Source organism: Oncorhynchus clarkii, chromosome 3 (assembly GCF_045791955.1).
Source record: "Oncorhynchus clarkii lewisi isolate Uvic-CL-2024 chromosome 3, UVic_Ocla_1.0, whole genome shotgun sequence".
Taxonomy (NCBI): Eukaryota; Metazoa; Chordata; class Actinopteri; order Salmoniformes; family Salmonidae; genus Oncorhynchus; species Oncorhynchus clarkii.
The window spans coordinates 76,925,653-76,952,170 of NC_092149.1; the positions used below are offsets into that span (position 1 = coordinate 76,925,653).

At 43.3% G+C, this 26,518-nt stretch overlaps 1 protein-coding gene across 2 annotated transcripts in view; it reads left to right on the top strand.

Moving 5' to 3' along the window:
* The first annotated feature begins 7,016 nt into the window (after window positions 1-7,016).
* LOC139404703 (SPRY domain-containing protein 7) overlaps window positions 7,017-26,518 on the top strand; it is a 39,693-nt gene continuing 20,191 nt past the window's right edge. The window contains exon 1 of one of the 2 annotated variants that reach the window (XM_071147345.1): window positions 7,017-7,157. In XM_071147345.1, the coding sequence (XP_071003446.1) occupies window positions 7,088-7,157 (70 nt within the window). In that variant the 5' untranslated portion in view covers window positions 7,017-7,087. The remainder of the gene's footprint in view (window positions 7,158-26,518) is intronic. The other variant, XM_071147331.1, reaches the window with a different exon arrangement.

Below are 26,518 nucleotides of genomic sequence, written 5' to 3' on the forward strand. Positions count from 1 at the left end.
AGATGCTGCCCATTAAACTACTGAGATGCTGCCCTTTAGACTACTGAGATGCTGCCCTTTAGACTACTGAGATGCTGCCCTTTAGACTACTGAGATGCTGCCCTTTAGACTACTGAGATGCTGCCATTTAGACTACTGAGATGCAGCCCATTAGACTACTGAGATGCTGCCCTTTTGACTACTGACCTGCAGCCCTTTAGACTACTGAGCTGCTGCCCTTTAGACTACTGAGCTGCAGCCCTTTAGACTACTGAGCTGCAGCCCTTTAGACTACTGAGATGCTGCCCTTTAAACTACTGAGATGCTGCCCTTTAGACTACTGAGATGCTGCCCTTTAGACTACTGAGATGCTGCCCTTTAGACTACTGAGATGCTGCCCTTTAGACTACTGAGATGCTGCCCTTTAGACTACTGAGATGCTGCCCTTTAGACTACTGAGATGCAGCCCTTTAGACTACTGAGATGCTGCCCTTTAGACTACTGAGATGCTGCCCTTTAGACTACTGAGATGCTGCCCTTTACTACTGAGATGCTGCCATGCTGCCCTTTAGACTACTGAGATGCTGCCATTTAGACTACTGAGATGCTGCCCTTTAGACTACTGAGATGCTGCCCTTTAGACTACTGAGATGCTGCCATTTAGACTACTGAGATGCAGCCCATTAGACTACTGAGATGCTGCCCTTTTGACTACTGAGCTGCAGCCCTTTAGACTACTGAGATGCAGCCCTTTAGACTACTGAGATGCTGCCCTTTAGACTACTGAGCTGCAGCCCTTTAGACTACTGAGCTGCAGCCCTTTAGACTACTGAGATGATGCCCTTTAGACTACTGAGATGCTGCCCTTTAGACTACTGAGATGCTGCCCTTTAGACTACTGAGATGCAGCCCTTTAGACTACTGAGATGCAGCCCTTTAGACTACTGAGATGCTGCCCTTTAAGCTACTGAGATGCTGCCCTTTAGACTACTGAGATGCAGCCCTTTAGACTACTGAGATGCTGCCCTTTAGACTACTGAGATGCTGCCCTTTAGACTACTGAGATGCAGCCCTTTAGACTACTGAGATGCTGCCCTTTAGACTACTGAGATGCTGCCCTTTAAGCTACTGAGATGCTGCCCTTTAGACTACTGAGATGCTGCCCTTTAGACTACTGAGATGCTGCCCTTTAGACTACTGAGATGCTGCCCTTTAGACTACTGAGATGCAGCCCTTTAGACTACTGAGCTGCTGCCCTTTAGACTACTGAGATGCAGCCCTTTAGACTACTGAGATGCTGCCCTTTAGACTACTGAGATGCATCCCTTTAGACTACTGGGATGATGCCCTTTAGACTACTGAGATGTAGCCCTTTAGACTACTGAGATGCTGCCCTTTAGACTACTGAGCTGCTGCCCTTTAGACTACTCAGCTGCAGCCCTTTAGACTACTGAGATGCTGCCCTTTAGACTACTGAGCTGCTGCCCTTTAGACTACTCAGCTGCAGCCCTTTAGACTACAGAGATGCAGCCCTTTAGACTACTGAGATGCTGCCATTTAGACTACTGAGATGCAGCCCATTAGACTACTGAGATGCAGCCCTTTAGACTACTGAGATGCTGCCCTTTAGACTACTGAGATGCTGCCATTTAGACTACTGAGATGCAGCCCATTAGACTACTGAGATGCTGCCCTTTTGACTACTGACCTGCAGCCCTTTAGACTACTGAGATGCAGCCCTTTAGACTACTGAGATGCTGCCCTTTAGACTACTGAGATGCAGCCTTTTAGACTACTGAGCTGCTGCCCTTTAGACTACTGAGGTGCAGCCCTTAAGACGACTGAGATGCTACCATTTAGACTACTGAGATGCAGCCCTTTAGACTACTGAGATGATGCCCTTTAGACTACTGAGATGCAGCCCTTTAGACTACTGAGATGCTGCCCTTTAAGCTACTGAGATGCTGCCCTTTAGACTACTGAGATGCTGCCCTTTAGACTACTGAGATGCAGCCCTTTAGACTACTGAGATGCTGCCCTTTAGACTACTGAGATGCAGCCCTTTAGACTACTGAGATGCAGCCCTTTAGACTACTGAGATGCTGCCCTTTAAGCTACTGAGATGCTGCCCTTTAGACTACTGAGATGCAGCCCTTTAGACTACTGAGATGCTGCCCTTTAGACTACTGAGATGCTGCCCTTTAGACTACTGAGATGCAGCCCTTTAGACTACTGAGATGCTGCCCTTTAGACTACTGAGATGCTGCCCTTTAAGCTACTGAGATGCTGCCCTTTAGACTACTGAGATGCTGCCCTTTAGACTACTGAGATGCTGCCCTTTTGCTCTGAGCTGCAGCCCTTTTGCTCTGAGCTGCAGCCCTTTTGCTCTGAGCTTGTGTCTCTGGTTTGGCATGAATGACCTTTCAGATGAGCAGCAGATTATTCTGATGATTACCCCTTTCCTTTTGCATTCTGACGGTATGTCTGCCCACACACCATGCAAATGAGCTGACAGTTATAATACAGGGACTGACACAGTACAAATGCATTGGCAAACATGCAAACTGATCGCACACAAACTCATAGTTAAACACATCAAACAAGTGTGTGGGCGACTGGTTGGTGTGCGTGTGCGTGATATGAGTATTCATAAAATTACCTCTAGTCGAAATTATTGTAATAGTTAGCCCGATCAAAGCGTTTAAAAATAACCACCATCATATTTTTATTCGTTTCAAATCTAACAAATGCTATCTTTTAGCAAATAGGCCTAATGCAAATAAAAAACATGAGAGACACGGGAGGTGAAATGTGAGGACAATCAGGAACATCAAATTCTCCGGTTGATCGATCAATAAATTCGTGACCCTGACGGGCTGACATCAATGTTGCACTCATACCTCCAGCGAAGCAGTGAACGAGGGATGACATTTGAGGAGTTTGGTTAAAACAATTCTCAACGCGGTCCGGTCACCTCTTGTTTTCTGTTTTCGTAGCCTAAAAACTTGTACAGGTTTATCTTAATTGCAGACTTGATATATATATGGGGTTTGTTTGTTTCATCTTGCCGAAGTTTGTTTGATAAATCACCAAGTAACCTAGGCTATTGTTTCCCAGTAAAACCCGCAATTCAAGATTTACATCAAACCTCGAATGTGAATTAATGATGACGTATGGCAATCTAAGTTTAGCCTAAGTAAAGTGACACATTGTAACCGTTTCTCTCCCATGATCTGACGACTGTACACTCATTATCATGATGCTAAAGGTAAGTCATTTATACAAAAGGTTTATTGAGGTGAGTGTAAGTGATTTAGGCCTATCTAGCCTATATCCGGAGTTTAAAAAGTTACTACTAGCCTCAGTCACTGGTGTGTCAAATTCAAGGTCCTGCCCTGTCTTGCGTGGTGGTTACTTCAATGTGGACAGCTAATTGCATTAGCCTACTTTGTGAAAGTAACTTTGGACATCACGGTTATAAGATGTTTATAAGATTGGCACAATCTTCTAAAAGGTATCTCCAGATATATAATGCGTGTATAATGTCATTGACAGCAAATTCTGGACTGGACATCTGTTCTGGACTGGACATCTGTTTTGAAATGAAATATCCTTTTGATCCCCTTCGAATTACGCGGATTTCAAGATTCATGCTATTCTGAATAAATAGGCCTAGAGCTCATCTTTCTTATAGGCTGGCTACTTTACGAAAGCAATCTTTGGTCAGATTTCTAAAGATTATATATATATTTTTCCAAATATGAGAAAAAACTACAAGCATCACAATGCTTATTCACATAGAATCTTGATAAGACATATGCTTAGTCTGATGATGATTTTCAGCGATTGTTTCTCAACAAACAAAGTTAGTTTAGGCCTATAGGAAATTCCTGAGTATGGAATTATTATTTCAGACTTCATTTTTACCACGATAACTAAGGGTTCATGGGATGGGACAAAACGTTCTATCTGCATCCATGCATTTTAAAGGTGAGCCAATTCGATATGAGCAGGCGATTTTGTCTGTGGCGAATTGGGATTCATCCATAAAAATACTAGCCTACCCCACAAAAACCGTAGAAAATGCAAAGAAACAGGACAAAATTGAAGTCATGTTTCGCCATATATTTCTTCAGTTTGTTTGATGAATAGGCCCAGAGTGAAATAAATTCGAGACAATAAGATAAGGCAACATGTTAAGTATTCACTATTCACACAGCATGGCCCCGTTATTATTTTGATAAAGAAGCCTACTATCTCAAAATAGCCACGTAGGTTGATGTTTCAATGCCGGTCGGATACGCTGAAATGCATGTCCAAATTGGTGTAAAATCACACGTTTTCAGCCCTATCCGGAATCAAATATATTTCGAAGTTTACAGCTGTTTTCTCAAATTCGCTATAGCAATAGGTCATTTCTGGAAAAGAGTTGTGCAAGAGCAATGTTTTTCTATTCCATAAATATAGGCTAGCACTTTTTAAATCAACTTCCTAAACGCTTCGTCCCTTCAAAAATACAACTTTAAGCGATACTGGTCTCTCCATTAATACCTGCATACATTGTTATAGAATTTGTATTCAGACAACAATATGACCAATGCCAATAATAGGCCTTATGTATCGATTATGCACTTTTCCATTAGTCTGTGCAGTTTATTGCTAAACATGTCATTTTGGGAGTTTTTATGGACTGCATAGGCCAAGCCTTAAATAATGCACATAGACCTCCTGTCAAGATACTTTGGTCACGCAGGCCTTCTCGGCCCTATGGTTTAGAGGCTGTTTGAAAGTCTGGAGAATAGCCTTAATATTATTTAAATCCATGACCGACACAACTGGATTTGATTTTGAAATAATATTCAGGTTCATTTTTGCGAGAACTGGACGAACAAACAGGATAGGTCACGCAACAAAAACAACAATAACAATATGAAATGGCCATGAGTAGCCTAGACTAAATGCATTCAACCCACTAGCTATGTTGTCGGCGCCTGATCGCCTATACTCCAATTTACACCAATGAAACCAGAGACTGGGAGAACTTGGGGCACTAAGTGGAAATAGCTCAAATGTTGGGTCTTGGACTTTTCAAGACCAAACAATGAGGCTCTGATGCGTAACAGGATAACATTGGGTTCAAGTGGCCTCATGCTTTATAGCTGATGTTCTCTTTTTTTATGTAGTTTAGCAGCAGGGCTGCAGGCAGCGGTTTGCATGTAGGCCTTATGAGTTTATTTTAGTCACTTCTTTATTCAATTTAGAGAAAAAATATGAAAATATCCTATTTCGTTCTCTCAAAGTCACCCTGTGAGTTTGCGGGTTGAGTGGTGCTCTGTGAGCAATATTTTTCTGAACGATGTAACGGTGATCTCACAGGGACCAGTCGCTCTGAAAGGACACTGGTATTTCATTGTTCACACAATTGGACAGTTCGATCAACGTACACTACGTTTGCACGTGCGGGTCCGTTGTAGCCTATTGTCTAAATTAAATTGGGGATTTTTGAGGATTGTTATCATGTTAGAGGGCAGTCTAGCCTTTGCAGTCATATAGCAGCCATATAGATCCTATTAAATTACTAGTAGTCTTCTAATTCCTAATTCTATGGGCGTGGCGTTGCAGATAATGTTGTTTCACTATTCCACACAGGTTCGACTCTTTTGTATGTTTAATTTACCTCAAGTTCCAGCCTATATGGATTTTTCATTGTTAGTTAGGCCTAATGCATCTTTATGGGAGCTAGTAGGCCTAATTAAATCATTTCGCTGCACCCACTAGGCCTATTACAACTTCCAAACGGTCTACGCGGCCAAGAAAACTTTGATTCAATAGAATAGACTGCGTAAATTCTTTTACAGCATTTGCGTAAAAGCATAGGCCGTCATTTTGCCATAATATTTTTATTTTGTGGATATACAAAGATATCCTATGAATGCAGTGATGTCTGAGTAATTTCCCTCACGTCTGTTGCCTGTCATCTTTGACAAATGAAATGGCGAGATGAGAACATGGCTTCGTGTTGAAGGCAACACTGTCATGAGTGAACTTCATGACGCAACAGTAACGGACAGCTCACCTTTTGATTTTAGGACACTCTGAACAATCTTGTGCAGGCTATTCGATTTAACAATTCAATGCTACTCAACACAATTTCCAAGTTGTGATAGCCTATATGAAAACAAGTTAGAGTGCTCAAAGGGCTATTTAAGGATTTTGGCATTGAGGCCCTTTATCTAATTCCCAAGAGTCAGATGAACTCATGGATAGGCCTACCATTTGTATGTCTCTGCATGCAGTTTGAAGGAAACTGCTAATTAGCGTTAGCGCAATGACTGGTAGTCTATGGGTCTCTGGGACTGGAATGCTAGCATGCTAGTATATACCCATAGACTTCAAGTAATTGCGCTAACGCTAGTTAGCATTGGCCAGCGAAACTATATCTAACTTCTTTCATACTGGACACAGATATATAACAATTGTATCCATGAGTTCATCATGCCAAAATACCGAAGTATCCCTTTAATAAAGCTTAAACTGGAATTGTTTCCTCCCTCCACGGAGACTCCATGGAGCTATCCAGCTTGCCAACCACTGGAGTATGAACACCTTCAGCCTATACGTTGGGTCAGTGAGTCATCACGATGCTGTAGGAAGAATTTGGTCTGCATGTGGCGTCTCTGTGCATTTCCCGGTCCTATATCTGACTGCCGGCCAGCTAGGACTCCACAGTCTCCGATGCGCACGGCGAGCGCCCGGTAGACCATACCGTTGGTGGTGATGGGGCTTTTCACTCGTGTCTGTTGGAGTTTGGAGGGATGCTGGTCGTCCGAGAGCATGTGATCTGATCAGACAATTTTGTCTGGGATTTTGAATAAGGTTTTTTGTGACTACATCGTGCGATCCAGACTCGAATGTTTTGCGCTCATAGTCTGTTTCTTTTTGCTTCTCGCTCGCTCTCTTGTGCCACCGCTCCGCCTCCCCCTTTTCGCAACATTGACGCAACCTATAAATACTGGAACAAAAGAACAACTTCCTTGAAGCCTGCTGAAACTGCACTTACTCTGAACATGGATCCTTGCTGTCAAGTGGATGAAAATATCGAGAGGATATGATTAAGTATATCTTCCAGCGAGTTGCGCTGTGTGACCCCACTCGAACACTCGTCTCCAAGGCGCATAGTAAGTGTCATTAACCATTCATATACTCTTTCAACTTTTTTCTTTTGATGCCGGGATTGTGTCGTCGATCTAGCCAGTTGCACCCCCTTGGTGGATTGAAATGTTTAAAGGAAATGTTGAGCATAGGTTTATAGGTTGTTCGCGCTTTGTTTTCCTTGGAAATTGGACACAAAGTGCCATCAGATTCATCTTGAATTTCGATCTCCTTTAATAATTAACTCTGACCTGTACCTTATTGAAGCCAAGTTGATTAATTTGTTTTGAGTTGGAACGGAATTTGCCATTAACTAATCTCTTTACGTGGATAACACTGGTGGCATTGTCTTGTTTACTTGTGGTGTCTTGTCATCTTGCAATGTCTGACAACAGTAGGCCTATAATTGGTAGGCCTAAATACCCATTTTGGATCTAATTCTTCAGCCTTTATTTTAGGATACTCAATTGGCATTCGTGCATATCGTTTTTTTTCTAGAATAGACCGAATATAAAAGGGTTGCCGTGTAGGCTATTATAGCGAGTAGCCGGTTTAAAGGAATAGGCTACTACATTGATAATCAACATGCCGCAACTCCAAATACATTTCTACCACTTGTCATTTATTTACAAAACTCTCTTTCTGTCTTGGATTTAAACGTTGTCCCGTGTTTTAATCCACCACTAGCGCAGACAAACAGTTCTTGTCCCTTTGCTTTGTCGCGCTAGTATTTTCACTGTGCGAACAAAGGACTGGGGATAGTCCGCTCGGCAGAGAGCGTCAGTGGAAAGCAGGCGGGCTGTTTACAATAATAACACGATCCCAGTGACGTCGTCTAACTGACAGCGGCCTCCGCCAGAGGTAAAGCCGCTTAACCATCGGCAACACACTATATTTGGAAAGTGGTTACATCATCGAGGTACAGAAGTAGGAAGGCGGGACTTCCGCAGGAGTTCAGCGCTTTTCGGAATTCAGACCGCCAAAGGCTTACTCCTAAACTTGTTCACCAATGAAACAAGTGTTTGCACCTACCCATTGTTTGGTCTATGAAGTTGTGTGAAACATGAAAGGTAATATTCGCTGTATATTTCTAAATCGTTTGAGAAAGGGCCAAGCAGAAGTTTGTCAGGCTTCTCTCCCTAGCACCCTGGCTGTGTATAAGGGCATTTGTACTCCTGGCATTTTGCACGCTTAATGTGATGTGTGTGTGTGTGTGTGTGTGTGTGTGTGTGTGTGTGTGTGTGTGTGGGGGGGGGGGGGGGGGGGGGGGGTGTGTGTGTGGGGGGGGGGGTGGGGGGGGGGGGGGTGAGACTGTGCTGCAAGTCCTTAGCTTTGCCAAGCATGTGATATAATTTAGCACGTAAAAAGGTATGTTTTCTATGCTGATAATGATAGACACACTTTAGAAATGTTTGGTTTTTATACTAGACATAATATGAATGTCTAGGGCAGTTATTTTTTACTAGCTGCTAATTCAACTAGTGTGTCAGTTATGTAAGGAAAGTACTAAAATGAAACCTGTGTGTGTGTGTGTGTGTGTGTGTGTGTGTGTGTGTGTGTGAGAGAGAGAGAGAGAGAAAGATTAATCAGGGGCTAGTATGACCAGTGTACTGGCTTTGTGCTAAAAAGGGGTCAGAGGTCGATGTTGTGTTTTCAGGGTGACCTGATAGCGACTATTAGCCATTCATGAATGTGATGTTGCACAAGTGTGCGGGTTGGCCCCCTCCCAAAGGGGAGGTGCCCTAACACGCCCCCTCTAACCCCTCCACACACCACCCCATCCCCTGCCCTGCTGACAGGAGTACAAGGGGGCAGCTGCTACAGATGTCTTTAGGGGGAGGGGGAGGGGCACCAGGCACACATCAATAGAGGGCTTATTGGACTGTCTCTTTAGTGCACTCTCTCTGGGACACACAGAGACAAAGAGGTCTTCAGATACAAACAAGTGCAATAGGGACAGGTTATGTGATATGCATTTATGAAGGCCTATGAATGTGTGTTCACATACAGTGCATTCGGAAAGTATTCAGACCCCTTGACTTTGTCCACATTTTGTTATGTTACAGCCTTATTCTAAAATTAAAGAGGAGCAATGCTGCACAGCTATTTTCAGGTCTCTCCTGAGATGTTCGATTGGGTCCAAGTCCGGGCTCTGGCTGGGCTACTCAGAGACTTGTCCCGAAGCCACTCCTGTGTTGTCTTGGTGGTGTGCTTAGGGTCGTTGCCCTGTTGGAAGGTGAACCTTCGCCGCAGTCTGAGGTCCTGAGCGCTCTGGAGCAGGTTTTCATCAAGGATCTCTCTGTACTTTTCTCCATTCATCTTTCCCTCAATCCTGACTAGTCTCCCAGTCCCTGCCACTGAAAAACATCAAATCAAATTGTATTGGTCACATACACATGGTTAGCAGATTTTATTGTGAGTGTAGCGAAATGCTTATGCTTCTAGATCCGACAGTGCAGCAGTATCTAACAATTTCACAACAAACCTAATATCTAACAAATTCCACAACAAACCTAATACACACAATCTAGAAAAGGAATGGGATAAGAATATATACATATAAAATACATAGATGAGCAGTGACACAGCGGGTAAGATGCAATAGATAGTATAGAATATATAGTATAGGATGCAGTATACAGTATATACATATGAGATGAGTAATGTGAGATATGTAAACATTCTTAAAGCGGCATTATTAAAGTGACTAGTGTTCCATTTATTAAAGTGGCCAATGATATCAAGTCTGTAGGTAGGCAGCCGCCCCTCTGTGCTAGTGATGGCTGTTTAACAATCTGATGGCCTTGAGATAGAAGCTGTTTTTCAATCTCTCTGTCCCAGCTTTGATCCACCTGTACTGACCTCACCTTCTGGATGGAAGTGGGGTGAACAGGCAGTGCCTCGGGTGGTTATTGTCCTTAATGATATTTTTTGCCTTCCTGTGACATCAGGAGTTGTAGGTGTCCTGGAGGGCAGTTAGTTTGCCACCAGTGATGCTTTGTGCAGACCACACCACCCTCTGAAGAACCCTGTGGATGTGGGCGGTGCAGTTGCCGTACCAGGCGGTGATACAGCCCAACAGGATGCTCTCGATTGTGCACCTGTAAAAGTTAGTGAGGGTTTTCGGTGACAAGCCCAATTTTTTTCAGCCTCCTGAGTTTGAAGAGGCACGACTGTGGTCCATTTCAGTTTTTTGGTGATATGTACACCGAGGAATTTAAAAAATGCCATCTTCTCAACTGCTGTCCCATCAATATGGATAAGGGGGTGCTCCCTTTTCTGTTTCCTGAAGTACATGATCATCTCTTTTGTTTTGCTGACATTGAGTGAGAGGAAATTTTCCGGACACCACACTCTCACCTCCTCCCTGTAGGCTGTCTTGTTGTTGTTTGTAATCAAGCCTACCACTGTTGTGTCGTCTGCAAACTTGATAATTGAGTTGGAGTTGTGCGCGGCCACACAGTCATGGGTGAACAGGGAGTACAGGAGGGGGCTGAGAACGCACCCTTTTGTGGGGCCCGAGTGTTGAGGATCAGCGGAGTTAAGATGTTGTTTCCTACCTTCACCACCTGGGGGCAGCCTGGACCCAGTTGCACAGGGCGGGGTCAAGACCCAGGGACTCAAGCTTAATGATGAGTTTGGAGTGTACTATGGTGTTGAATGCTGAGCTGTAGTCAATGAACAGCATTCTTACATAGGTATTCCTCTTGTCCAGATGGGATAGGGCAGTTTATTAATGTGATTGCAATTGCATCGTCTTTGGACCTATTGGGGCGGTAAGCAAATTGAAGTGGGTCTAGGATGACAGGTAGGTTGGAGGTGATAGGATCCTTGACTAGTCTCTCAACGCATTTTATGATGACAGAAGTGAGACACCCACAGTATGATGCTGCCACCACCATGCTTCACCGTAGGGATGGTGCCAGGTTTCCTCCAGACGTGACGCTTTGCTTTCAGGCCAGTTCAATCTTGATTTCATCAAACCAGAAAATCTTGTTCTCATGTTCTGAGAGTGCCTTTTGGCAAACTCCAAGCGGTCTGTCATGTGCCATTAATTGAGGAGTGGCTTCCGTCTGGCCACTCTACCATAAAGGCCTGATTGGTGAAGTGCTGCAGAGATGGTTGTCCTTCTGGAAGATTCTCACATCTCCACAGAGGAACTCTGGAGCTCTGTCAGAGTGACCATCGGGTTCTTGGTCACCTCCCTGATCAAGGCCCTTCTCCCCCAATTGCTCAGTTTGGCCGGGCGGCCAGCTCTAGGCAGAGTCTTGGTGGTTTGAAACTACTCCCATTTAAGAATGATGAAGGACGCTGTATTCTTGGGGACCTTCAATGCTGCAGAAATGTTTCGGTACCCTTCCCCAGATCTGTGCCTCGACACAATCCTGTCTCGGAGCTCTACGGACAATTCCTTTGACATGGCTTGGTTTTTGCTCTGACGTGCACTGTCAACTGTGGGACCTTATTTAGACAAGTGAGTGCCTTTTCAAATCATGTCCAATCAATTACATTTGTACCATGTCTCCTAGAGGTCTGAATCAAGAGTTTGATATCAGACCATTTCTTACCTGAATATGTTACTTCACTTTGATTTGTCTTGCCTTCCAGATTACCCACTTGGACATTTTGTATATGTATATATTATTTTCTGGAACCATTACATGCACCCATCTCATTGTTATTTATTGTTAGAGATATACAAATGTTTTTTGCACCAACCACGTGTCATGTCCGTAATGGTCATGTGTCATGTCCGTAATGGTCATGTGTCATGTCCTCAATGGTCATGTGAGGTGAAATGTGTATATTTTGGGATGTGAACACTCAGATCGGTTTCGGATCGAAACGTTATCAGTAAGTGGAGAAGGAAAAAAACATGGCAGAGCAGCACGGAGAGGAGAATGTTAAAGTTGCCAGTAGAATAACACAATACTGTACATATTGTCAGATACTATGTCATTTTCCCCTTGATATAAAACATGGGGCGGCAGGTAGTCTAGTGGTTAGAGCTTTGGGCCAGTAACCGAAAGGTTGCTGGATTGAATCCCCGAGCTGACAAGGTAAAAATCAGTTGTTCTGCCCCTGAACAAGGCACTGTTCCCCGGTAGGCCGTCATTGTGAATAAGATTTTTTTCTTAACTGACTTGCCATTTAAATAAAGGTTAAATAAATAACAAATAAAGCAGTGAATTGGGAGCTTTAACCATGTGCGGGCCTTCTTTTTCTATACTAGTATTCTTTATTAGTCCAGCACCTAAGTTTTTAAGGATGTGCGAATGACCACAAACTTTTCAATAAATTACATTCACCACAGCTGGACTCCAATCAAGTTGTTGAAACATCTCAAGGATGATCAATGGGAACAGGATGCACCTGAGCTCAATTTCGAGTCTCATAGCAAAGGGTGTGAATACTTATAGAAATAAGGTATTTATGGGTTTTGTCTTTATTCTAAAATCTGTTTTTGCTTTGTCATTATGGGGTATTGTGTGTAGATTAATGAGAAAAAATGCATTTAATCAATTTTAGAATAAGGCTGTACGTAACAGAATGTAGAAAAAGTCAAGGGGTCTGAATACTTTCCGAATGCACTGTATGTAATAATGTAGTAATAATATAAGGAGTAAACTGCACACTGTGTTTCACCAGTCCCCATTAAAACGAACCTTTTCTTTAAAAAATTGCATCTGATATCTGTATGCACAAGTTTAGTGTTTAGTGCGCACAAAGGCCACATGAGCCCCCAACCATATGGCATTTATCTGGAGTTGACTCTACTCTGTAAACAAGCCATTCCTCCCCTCTGTTTATTACTCTATTTAGACTAAATCGTCTATTCGTTGCCATACCAAGCGGCGAAGCAACCAGTCAAGATGCTCTCAATGGTGCAGCTGTAAAACTTTTTGAGGATCTGATTGCCCATGCCAAGTCTTTTCAGCCTCCTGACGGAAAAGAGGCGTTGTCGTACCCTCTTCATGACTGTGTTGGTGTGTTTGGACCATGATAGGTCCTTAGTGATGTGGACACCTAGGAACTTGAAACTCTCGACCCGCTCCACTACAGCCCTGTCGATGTGAATGGGGGCGAGCTCAGCCCTCTGTTTCCTGTAGTCCACGATCAGCTCCTTTGTCTCGCTGATGTTGAGGGAGAGGTTGTTGTCCTGGCACCACACTGCCAGGTCTCTGACCTCCTCCATGAAGGGTGTCTTATCGTCGTCAGTGATCAAGCCTACCACCATCATGTCAACAGTAAACTTAAAGATGCCGATGGAGATGTGCACAGCCACGCAGTCGTGGGTGAACAGGTAGTACAGGAGGGGACTAGGCACCGGCCCTGAGGGGCCCCCGTGCTGAAAGGTCAGCATGGCGGATGTGTTGTTGCCTACCCTGACCACCTGGGGGCGGCCGATAGGAAGTCCAGGATCCAGTTACAGATGGAGGTGTTTAATCCCAGGGTCCTTAGCTTAGTGATGAACTTAGAGAGCATTATGGTGTTGAACGCTGAGCTTTACTCAGTGAACAGCGTTCTCACGTAGTTGTTCCTTTTGTCCAGGTAGGAAAGGGCAGTGTGGAGTGCAATAGAGATTGTGTCATCTGTGGATCTGTTTGGACGGTATGCCAATTGGAATGGGTTGAGGGTGTTTGGGTTGATGGTGTTGATGTGAGCCATGACCAGTCTTTCAAAGAATTTCATAGCTACAGAAGTGAGTGCTACAGGGCGATAGTCGTTTAGACAGGTTACCTTAGTTTTCTTGGGCACAGGAACTAGAGTGGTCTGCTTGAAACATGTAGTTATTACAGATTGGGTCAGGGAGAGGCTGAAAATGTCAGTGAAGACACTTGCCAGCTGGTCAGTGCATGCTTGGAGTACAAGTCCTGGTAATCCGCCTTGTGAATGTTAACCTATTTGAAGGTCTTACTCACATGGAGAGCGTGATTACATAGTCATCTGGAACAGCTGGTGCTCTCATGCATGGTTCAGTGTTGCTTTCCTCAAAGCGAGCATTGAAGGTATTTAGCTTACCTGAGAGGCTTGCGTCACTAGACAGCTCTCGGCTGGGTTTCCCTTAGTAATCCGTGATGGTTTGCAAGCCATGCCACATCTGACGAGCGTCAGAACCAGTGTAGTAGGATTCGATCTTGGTGCTGTATTATCACTTTTCCTGTTGGATGGTTCATCAGAGGGCCATGGCTGCCACCCTGTCATGGCTAAGTTGTGGATGGCTGGATAAGGGACCGGTAGGACAACCAGGTTTACAAACTGTACGATGGATGACTGGACCGAGGGAGGGATGGTCAGACGGAGGTAGAGAAACCAAAACATCATGATCTTATATGCACACTAGGCCATGTCAGGGCGTCAAGCCAAACCTTGCTTTGTGTGTGTGTGCCGACATGTATTATGCATGTTTGCATGAGACACTGCAAGAGTGTTGTGAACTCCCTGTTGCCAACATCAATTTTCCCTTTGTGGTGCGATGTCGTCCTGTGTCTGTTTGCAGTGTGAAGGAGGCCATCCTCAGAGTCACTTGAGGAAAAAGCAACCCTCAAAACCAAGTACTTGTCCAATGAGAAGCAGCTGAGTGTTACATCCAGCCAGGCCATACACGCAAGTCTTCTAACATGAAATCAAATTACATCAGAGGCTAAATCAGCCTCCCCAGCGTGGCCAACTGTGTGCTGGGTCGTCCCACTGTGCCTGAACTGCTCTTCTGCCACCACCACACTGTTGCTGTTGTTCTCTCTCACTCTCACTCACGAACTCACTAACACCCATCAGGGGAAGGAGGCAGGGGAGAGTCCCCCCCACCCCACCCCACCCCTCCCCGTATGTTCCAAACGTCCGCTAGTGAAGAGATGCATTATGATGTGATTTCATTTAGTGCCCCTGCTAGGGAAAAAATAAACCCTGTGGATAACAGAACAGTGTGAGTAGCATGGTTCATTTGTGTGGTGACATGTGACTCTTGTTTTCGTGAGTCATAAGGATCTCTCCCTCCTTAATGCAAGGCAGTGTGTGCACTGTGTGCTCATGTGACAGTGACACAATGCAGAACAAACTGTGTAGTATTCCGGGGGATGGCTTGGGCAAGGCTACTGTGTACAGCTGGTAGTAAAGGGAGACCCATAGGCCTACTCCTCACACTATCTCCTAGATTTATGTCATGAAGCTAAGAAGTAAACAGCATCTTCTTGTCCAACTAGTTGCTTTTAACCTTTTAGCAATGGTGGTGAATTTGTTTCGCTCGCATACTCCCTCTTATTCTCTGACTTTTCTCCTCTTCTTTTTCACTTTGTGAGAAACACAGCATTTAACTGAAGTGTATTGATCCTGTAGATAGCTGTTAAGTTGTGTGCGTGTGTTGTCTTGTGGGTAAACTTAGGCTAGCATCAGAGTTTTCCCTCCAGGCCATGGGGGTGTTTTAGCTGGGTCATCCCTGACTCTCCACACGCCTGTTTAACAACATGGAGCTCCTCCTAAAAGGCTTCCTGTCCAAACCAGTTTATCTGTAAACAAGCATTTTTTCCCCTTCCAGTCTCATTGTCCACACTGTACCAGCAGGCATGTACACAATGAATGCATGTCCTCTCCCTCTCTCTCTCTCTCTCTCACAGTGTACTGCCTTTTACTGAGAAAGATTTTACTGAGAACTCAAACACTTGTTTGATAATCAGATGAAGTTTTTTTTATTATTTTATTTAACTAGGCAAGTCAGTTAAGAACAAATTGTTATTTACATTGACGGCCTACTTGTAAAGCCCCCCCGGCCAAACCGTCCCCTAACCCAGACGACGCTGGGCCAATTGTGCGCCGCCCTACGGAACTCCCGATCACGGCCGGTTGTGATACAGCCCAGGATCGAATCCGGGTCTGTAGTGACGCCTCTAGCACTGCAAAGAAGTGCCTTAGACCGCCAGTTAGTTTGAACAGCTTTATGTATTTTTTAAATGTATGTTTTCTGAATGTAATTTAGAAAGATTAGGATTGGGAAGACAATGGCAGAATACAAACTATAAATTTACTAATTTTGTTAGATTAAAGTAATAAGAAACATGAGTTCCAATTTGTCTGTTGTCATCCGAGCTGTTTGTCATGAGTGCCTGTCTAAAAACAAATGTCCACCTCTCTGTCTAGGGTGGCAAAAATCTGGTAACTTTCCCTACATTCCCCTGTTTTCCTGAATTTCTGGTTGGAGGATTCTGGATTTCCTGATTATTATAATTCCGGGAATCCTCAAACCAGGATTTCTAGAAAACCTGAGAACTTGGGGAAAGTTACCGGGATTTTGCAACCCTAAGTGTAGGTCTGTATTTGTACCCGTCACCATGTTCAAAATCATGTTACACACCTGACCCTAGCTCTCTTCTCCCTGTGTAGTAGTTCAGGAGTGTCTTTTTCAAATGAGGCCTGGATGTTAAGCAGAGCAGATGCTGAGGGCCCTGGTGTATTGTAGACATAACAGGTGTGTTTTTTATATATATTTGTTTTATTATTTAACTAGGCAAGTCAGTTAAGAACAAATTCGTATTTACAATGACGGCCTACTTGTAAAGCCCCCCCGGCCAAACCCTCCCCAAACCCAGACGACGCTGGGCCAATTGTGCGCCGCCCTTTGGGACTGCCGATCACGGCCAGTTGTGATACTGCCCAGGATCGAACCCGGGTCTGTAGTGACGCCTCTAGCACTGTGACGCAGTGCCTTAGACCGCTGCACCACTCGGGAGCCTGTGGGAGAATGGTGATACAATAGGTGTGTGTTAGGATGAAATGGCTGTCAGTGTTTATCTTGTCCGAGGTGCACACAGCGCAGGAGGTGATAACAGGCTGCTTATTGACAGGTTGTTCAGCCCAATCGTGTCCTGGCCTGGCCTGGCCTGTCTGTACACAGCTGTGCATAGTCTCAGGCCCTGTTTTATTGAATTTCGGTGTATAGCACAAACCAAACAGCCACCCTATGTATAGGCTATGCCTACAATTCAGCATAAAGTTATATAATAGGCCTCTCACACATTATCTCTTAGAATCAGGCTATCATACAATGTAAGATAATTATGAATCTAAACTAATTTGGCATTGGCGGCTATAGGCAGGTTGCAAGAGAATGGATCCCACAAAGTCACTCGGTTAGTCTCGGCTGGGCTATTCAAGGCTATAGACTAAACTCGCAAGTTGCCATGGCTGGCAGAAATTAAGCGGGAGTGACGGAGAGGCGCCCGCCGATCTCCTCCAAACCCAACCCCCACGTTGTGCCGCGCATCATCACCATTGGGGTGAGCGAGCGCTGTGCTGCTGTTATGCTGGTGGGTAGAAAGTTCGGTTATTTCCCTTTCCCTATACACACCTCTAAGTCTGTTGTCCATAATTTACATCTATGCGTGGCACAGACTATACCCTCCTCCCCAATAATTTAGTCTGGCAGTTGCAGTCTGATTAGTCTTTAATTCAAAGGAAGGTTAGAAAAGAAGTCTGACATTCTTAGTAAAGTGTTGCCTACTTCAAATCAATTGCATAAGCAAAAAAACATATGGTCTGGATCGGTTGAAAGGTTTGAAAGTAGCCTGAGTCTACATCCCGGTGCGTGAGTAAGTAAAGTGTCACCAGTTCGCCTTGTCAGGGTGAATTTCGTAGGCTACCGTGCTCTTTTGCTGTTGACGTTCAACCAGGAAATTATCCGTTTTTTATCTGAATTCTTATCTTTCAACCACCTCTTCTTTATTTGAGTAATACTTCGGAGTTTAAATGGAACATTGGTGTTTAGCCTGAGTGTGGAAATAGGACTATATAGGCTATTATACGTTTTTACGTTTTAATATGGGCTGTATACTTTTTTTTCAGGTCCTAAAGCGTTAACTCCCCCCCTCCGTTGGCCATTGAAGAGAACGCTGCGTGGGCTGCTAGATCATTTGAGAGTGCATTTTTCTCCTCCAATCCGCTACACAGAGCACACTCCCCATATGCCCAATGGGGAGAAGGGGTGGCTCTAACGAATTTGAATGAAGAGGGTAGCTTTCGGCGCCATTTTCGAGTGAGCTGCGATTGCTTCAACAGCTGAGAGGAGCGGCTGCAGTGTGTAGGCAAGACGAGCTCTGGAGCTGTCGCAAGAGACGGACATTATTTTCGGAGACTCGGAAAAATATATCCAAAAAATATCCCTAAAAAAGAACACCGATGGATAAAGAAAAGGGATAGAAGGCCAAGACTACGTCGTATCAGGACTGGGGGAAACGTTAGATAGTTAGCCAGCTACTGTAACGTTAGCATTACAAGCGATAAGAAATTGGTGTCTGACTTGGCGTCTGTTGAAATGTAACGTTTATAAATGCATTTACGACAAAATAAGTGGACCTCTCTAAAAAAAGAACCAAACATTTTAGAAAAAATATTTCAGGGTCGATTGAGTGGAGAATGACCGGTAGAATTTAGATTTTTTTTTTGTTGCGTTTTAGTCCTATTTTAGAGCGTTCCGTTTGAGCGGGAGGTGGAAAAGCGGGAGGCGCTGGAGTGAAGAGCCAGTCGGCACCGCTGTCAACAACATGCACTGCGAGATGAATCTTCATATCGTTGGCTACCTCTTGAAAACGCTGCAAGGATTTTTCTGTAAAGCCGAGGACACCTTTTCATGTTTGATTTATTCATATTTTTTTTAAATGTATTTTTTTTAAAGGAATTTTAAAAGTCTTACTTGTTTCACGTTTTTATCACGTTTCTAGCTAAGTTAACATTGGTGGATTCGCTTGATTGAAAACGTTATACAACGTTTTATGGTAAGTGTCCATTGATTGCTGTTTTAACTAACAAGAGAACGTTTGTTAGTCAACTAGCAAATCGACAATTCCAGCAGCTTGGCATACGATGTCTACAGTATTTGCTCAATGATTGTCATGTTTGTTTTTACCATCCCGATGCAATTTGCCTTTATGAGTAACTAGCTGCGTCGTGTAACGTTTTAGGTAGTCTGATTTTGCCTGCCGGAACAGTTGCCACGTTTTGCTATCATTCTTTTGATTCATCGTGACTTATTAGCCTACATTTTTTTTGTTTGTTTTTTTGTTGTTTTTGCATTGGACATAATATCAGCTGTAGTTATCGTGTTTTGCCTTTGATTGAGAGGGCGTGTTTGCTCAGTCAGGCGAGTGCCACATTGTAACGACTGTGATTACAACATAGTGTGCAATTTTTTTTTTTTACCAAACTCTTGGCTACTGTATCCTGTACGTGAGCACACGATAATCAAATTGTACGAGCAGTGTCAGGGCTGCTTGATTGTGATACAATGTTTCAATATTGACTGACTGATACCAGGTAGTCAGAATATGATTTGCATTGAATAGTAAGTATGCTATAATGTAACGTTTGCTACCGGAGTGAGTCCTTTTCTGCAGTTTAAACTGCTAGTTCAAGAACTTGGATTTATTCTGTGGATGAGGAGGCGGCTTGCTGGCACGAGTCAGATGCAGTAAAGTAGCCTCTCATACGAGTCATACTTGTTTTTCCCCGTCTTTCAGACTACTGAAATCGTGGCGGTGTGTAGAACATGCATGTATCTCTCTCGCATATCTCAAACTAGAAAAAAATGGTAGTCCTACTCAACATGGAAATTATATTATTTTCCCACAATATATATTATATATATATGACTACACTCGTTCTTTTAATCCTGCCTCACCATTGCCTTTAGCTACTACACTGCTCATACAGAATAACCCACTGTTCTTTCAGTCGTTTCTTTTTATCCTGATCTCCTTTCCACCAAACAATTTATATTTTTGCTAAACAATCATTTGAGGGGAAAAAAGAACAATGAACACCACTTTGATACAGCTACGACTTTTCTTCGATAGAGCTATGACTTTATTGTAGCGGTAAGAAGAATTAAGCAGCAGGTTATGATAATTAACGTAGCAGGTTAGGAGAATTAGGTTAAGTTTAGGAAAAGGGTGAGGGTTAGTGAAAATGCTCTCCTAACCTGCTACAAAAAGTAACTTGTAGCGAAGTGACTACTCAGCACTTCCCCCTTAGTCGCTGCTGCAGTGGGGGTCAATTGTCCCGACTGGCAATTATCATAATTGATGTAAATGTTTCTTCCCCTGTCATGTGATGTCAAAATGGGGTTAACAAGAGTGAACGTGGGCCATTTTCCACGTCAAGCGGTCCCAGGCGTTTGAATTGAGGCACAAAAAAAAGGCTCCTCTAGATTTTATTTTGTGTGTGGGGGGTGGTGTATTAATATATTTTTTTAAATACACAGGATTCTCAAGAGTTGAGGCTTTACTAATGTAATTAATTATTTAAAGTTGAATATGACACTTTTCCCATTTGTCTCAATGATTTTTCCTGTCAGAAACAATATATTGATTACTTAGGGTTATGCTAAAGATTTTACAAAACTGAGTTAAGTCTAAACTGTACATGTCCTCTACAGTACAACCAAAGATGTACTCGCTGCTGTTTAATCCAGGGAGTGTATTACTGATACAGCGAAATCTCAGTTATACTTTAAGCTAAGACAATATATATTGTTGCTACCATTGTTGCACAACAAAGACGATGTATTCCATTCTGTATCAATTAGGCCGCCCGTGTATTTAAGTCAGTTAAAGCATATAGGAGTTTCTTCTTTTAACCCAGAGCTTAGACGGGAGTAGTTCTGATGGCATTTTGTTCCTGTGACCTCTGCTGAACCCAGCATGAGGGAAAATCCCTCTGAAAACCACATTGTGGTGGTGATGCATGAGGCTTTTTTTCTTCCATTTTTTTAAAGCCAAAACTTCATATGATCAAGATTCCACATTGTCATTCCAAACGAAAATGTCATTTTGAAGAGAAGTGTTAGTTTTGTATGAGTGTTTGGACAATGTCATGCACCATGTGAAATGTACTTTACTGTTTTTTAGTAATAGCAAGTGACCCCCCCCCCCCTTTGATTATTGGGTTGTTTGTGTTTACTTAAACTGGTAAGTGCAGACTGGTGTCTAAGAAGCCCTCCAATGCAATATAAGTCAGTGTAGGCTACCGTATCAAGACATGCAGCACATATAATGCTCACATCCTACAGTAGTTTTGTATCATACATTTTTTCAAGTGATCCTAATGTTTGCACAGCAGCATTTGCAGGAGGTAGATTGAAATTAGCATAGGCTAAATTATGTTGCCGATAAATGTAATGACTATTCTTGGATGTGTGAAATATTAGTGCTAGCTCTCTCATTGTTTAAAAAAAAGAGAAGGAAATGGATCTGCTTTATTATTAGTCAGTTGAGTAGGCTGGTAGTGAAACACGGAGGGTTTGTGCAGTTCTAGAACATTAGTATGACATTCTGTGACTCATCATTCTGTGTTCTGAGGCCCCGCTGGCAAAATGGGCTCCCACCCCCATTTCCTGGTGGAGTTGTGCCTCCTCTCTGCTCACACGTGTGGTAGCTGGTCTATAGAGAACCACCCCATACAGTACAAACTCTGTAGTATTCAAATTCACCATGATGCGAGCAGGTTTTTACAGGTTTTGTTGGTTATTTTCCAGGGCTCTGTCATGGTGTGCTTCCACAACTGCAGTATCACAGTTAGGCCAGAAAGAGGCTATCATGGTGCCTCCCTCATAAAACAGGAAACTACTTTACACGTCCTGATAATTTAGACTTTTTAACCAGTTCAGAGCAGAATCCATGTTTTGTTTTTATTATTTTGGGAGTGTGACTGGTATTATGTAAAGTGTATGGCTATTGTTGATGTCAGATACGTGCTTATCAGTGGAAGCATGTTTTTATTTAACTAGTCAGTTAAGAACAAATTCTTATTAACAATGACTGCCTAACAAAAGGCCTTCTGTGGGGGCTGGGATTAAAAATATAGGACAAAACGCACATCGCGACGAGACACCAATACATAAAGAGATGCAGACAGGTATGTTATGTACACACTGACTCACACATTAAGTTGCTTGTGTCATGCATGCATCACCCCCTACTTAAAACAATGTCTCAGGTTGGTGTGCTGAGCAATTGTATTGAAGTCCTAATATTTTTATACTGGTGAAGTGATAATGCCATTTGTATATCATTGAGGGTTTTGTAAAGCTTTGCACAAGTTAGTGCAGTTCATATTTTCTGTGTGTACTGAACAAAAATATAAATGCAACAATTTCAAAGATTTTACTAAGTTACAGGCTGTGCCTGGGAGGGCATAGGCCCAGCCGATCAGAATGAGTTTTTCCCCACAAAAGGGGTTTATTACAGACAGAAATACTCCTCAGTTTCATCGGGTGCCTGGTGTCAGACGATCCCACAGGTGAAGAAGCCGGATGTGGAGATCCTGGGCTGGCGTGGTTACACCTTGTCTGAGGTTGTGAGGCCAGTTGGAAGTAATGTCAAATTCTCTCAAGCAACATTGGAGGTGGCTTGTGGTAGAGAAATGAACATTAAATTCTCTGGCAACAGTTCTGGTGGACATTCCTGCAGTCAGCATGCCAATTGTACGCTCCCTCAACTTGAGACATCTGTGACATTTTTGTGGGGCAAAACTGCACATTTTAGAGGCCTTTGGTCCCCCGCACAAGGTGCACCTGTGTAATGATCATGTTTTGATCAGCTTCTTGTTATGCCACACCTATCAGGTGGATGGATTGTCTTGGCAAAGGAGAAATGCTCACTAACCGGGATGTAAAGTCCACAGATTTGTTTACATGTTTTATAATTTTTGGTCAGTGTATATATTCTACCAAAAGGTTTATCACAGTAACTACAGCTCAGTCTGTATAGACAACATGTGTTGCGGTCACTATAGCTGACATTCTATGGCTTTGCTGTGCGAAATGTAGTGGGATGGTTTACTACATGTGTAAATGCGATATTTATGGTATTAATGTAGCCCTTTATTAAAATAAATCACTCATTACATTAACTAATGCTGTCTGGTTAATACTCCACTAAGTTTGACTTCCGATCCTATTGAAACACATTGTGCATTTTACCATTCACTTCAGGCTTGACTGAAGGGAAGAAACAGGTAGACATTGCTGCCTCAGTTACTTAAAAATACTCATATGCCCCAAAATATTATGTAGTAAAATTGGAAAATAGTGTTGTACTTTTTTTAGCTTTAGCCTTCCAGTTAGTATTTTTCACTGTGTGAGGGAGCGAGCAAGCAATCAACCTACATTTTTTTTATTTTATTTTTTATTTTTTATTTTTTTTACACTGGTTGTAGTCAGTGGCACAAGCAGTCCTTGAGTTTTAACTGGATTTAAAAATATATATATAATTCATATTGTTTGTATGGGTGCCACACCATAACTGTAAGCTGACTATGGGAATAACTCAAAGGAGCATATTATTTTATTTTATTTGATGGGTACTATCCTGTCAGTCAACTGTGTAGGGGAGATGTCACCATGGTTATATTCTCACATCTCTCTCTCTGTCTCTATCCCTCTGGGTATGGGGATGTTACCAGATGTCGTGCCTCCTCCGGCCCCCAGAATCACGAAGCGTCATGGCCCTCTTGGTACATCACAAACAGGAACAGTGGATTCAATAAATACAAATATCAAATGTTTTTTTTGTTTCAACGTGTCTATTTTGGGGTCCTTGTGCAAACCCAGCTTTTGGGATGGGGAGGGACTGACAAAGGACTCGCATTAGTGGGAAAGCATTTCAGACAAGCTCAACTCTTAAGATAGGGACTGTTTAGACACGGGTCAGGAGTGAGAGTTTTGGCCCAAGTGTGTTGATAGGGTGCAGTGTGTGTGGTTTAGATGGGGGGAGGGGGGGTCGCTTGTAAATCCATTCTCTCACTCACTCTGACACCCTGAACTTGGATCTTAATCTCCCTCACTGCTGGTTCTCTGGACTGCTCCTCACATGGCACATGGTGAGATGATGACTCCTGTTGATTACTAGTGCAACAGGCGTTGGTTCGGTATCAGTGTTTACGGCCAGGCGAGTGTTGTGATGGAGCTGCAGTACGTAGGGTAGTCAGTTACTAGTAGTTTTCTCTGTGGGTCTGGTGCCGAGGTGTCTGTCTGGGCGCAGCTCTGAAACGGCTGGCGTCGCACTGCTTCTGCTTTGTCTACTTCCTGTTGATTGCTTTCTGGCCCTGTAGTGGCTACTGAGGGGAGGTGAAGGCGGCAGCAGCAGCTCTATTCAAGTGGTGAGTTGACAAGAGAAACCCCTAGAGCCAGAAGTGAGCAGTGTTTTGGAAGTCAGCTAAGTTTGGTGTACATTTTGTGTGTTTTGGTTTTCTGTACGGGCAGGTGTGAACGTAGGATTTTTACACTACTAGACAGATGTTTGCTATGCGAGGCTGGACGTGTGTGTGTGGCATGCTTTTTCTCCATATACACGCAGAAACTGGTCATGGGAATTTGTTGTATGGGAAGCCCTCTCCCTAACCTTGACTGGATGTCTCCCCCAGTTCACAACATGCATCTGGACTGGTGTAGGGTTGTGATAAGGCTGGTACTCTGTTTTTAATTAGAGTTCATCTTCGCATACAACTTTCATGATCACAATTACAAGATTTACATGATTGGCTTTATATTATTTTATACCTCCTGCATTATCCAATGGCTGTGCTTCCTCTACTGCATTATCCAATGGCTGTGCTTCCTCTACTGCATTATCCAATGGCTGTGCTTCCTCTACTGCATTATCCAATGGCTGTGCTTCCTCTACTGCATTATCCAATGGCTGTGCTTCCTCTACTGCATTATACAATGGCTGTGCTTCCTCTACTGCATTATCCAATGGCTGTGCTTCCTCTTCTGCATTATCCAATGGCTGTGCTTCCTCTTCTGCATTATCCAATGGCTGTGCTTCCTCTTCTGCATTATCCAATGGCCGTGCTTCCTCTACTGCATTATCCAATGGCTGTGCTTCCTCTTCTGCATTATCCAATGGCTGTGCTTCCTCTACTGCATTATCCAATGGCCGTGCTTCCTCTACTGCATTATCCAATGGCCGTGCTTCCTCTATTGCATTATCCAATGGCCGTGCTTCCAGGTGTTTTTACTCCCTTTTTTGTGTCCTCAGTCATCAACACTTTCATTGAATTAAAAATATGATTTGTGCTGTTTTTCAGTTGATATTAAACTTTTTTAACTGTATATTTTCATGTGCTGTATTAGGGTTGGGTGTCCCAGTATATCTAGGCCTAGTGTTTGGAGTGTTACAAGGGCCCTACCTGACAGTGAATAGGGAGATTGCACACTAGGCTGAGAATGGTGCAAACCTGTAGAGAGAAGAGGTCACTTCACACATCCCCTTTTTAGTGAAGTCTTGAGAAATGAAGAAACTGTGAGAGTTTGTGTTTAGGCTATGATGTGTGAGACTGTGTAGTCTATGGTGTGTATCTCTGATATCGGTGTTGTGTAGGTCAGGACTATACCCATATCGAGATGTTTTCCTTGGCAAAAATAAAAACACAAAGCAGGCCAAATGTTTCTGTCTCTTTATGTAAAATATTGTGTGGTTTAGCATGGAAAATAAATGTGACTCTGGATCACATGTTTGTTTCCAACATTTGGGCTGCTTTGCTAATGTTAAATACTCTTTGTTTTTGTCTCCTTGCCACGATACTAACGAGTATCGCGATACTTGTATTGTCCTAGTGTTGTGCAGAGGGAACCCCAGTCAGTCGCTCTGCCCTGCCGTCTCTGCCTGCCTGGGGAACTACTGGACATGTTGTGTGTTGGACAAGTGGGAATGGGGCTGCTTTCGTTGTTGCAGGATTAACGCCCACAACTGCATGACTGGTGTTTCTACGGCAGAGAAGGGGTACTATTTTTAGATAACAGGCCTGGTGTAAATTACAATAAACTGAACCTCCACCACCACCACCCCTGCCTCTACACACCCCTGTCCAAAACAGTTACCTATGCCTTGTTACTCACCACTCCAGTCTTTTAGGGAGAAATTAACTCTAAAATAGATGGATTTGAAACCAAGTGTGGCTCAAGCCTCAAGTTCATACCCATTCTAGATGAATGCTGACAATTGCGATTTTGCTTAAACATGACTCGATTTTTGAAGCTGGTTTATTTTAATAGTGATTTATAAACTGTATAATTTCTCTGTTCAAGAAGTCTTGGTAAGGATTTCAGGAAAATTGCAGTGTCACATGACATGCGTGCTGCTCTGGTAAAGCTGCTAGATGAACCACGTGCTGCTCTGGTAAAGCTGCTAGATGAACCACTAATGACATGCGTGCTGCTCTGGTAAAGCTGCTAGATGAACCACTAATGACATGCGTGCTGCTCTGGTAAAGCTGCTAGATGAACCACTAATGACATGCGTGCTGCTCTGGTAAAGCTGTTAGATGAACCACTAATGACATGCGTGCTGCTCTGGTAAAGCTGTTAGATGAACCACTAATGCAAACTCCTCATCCTTTG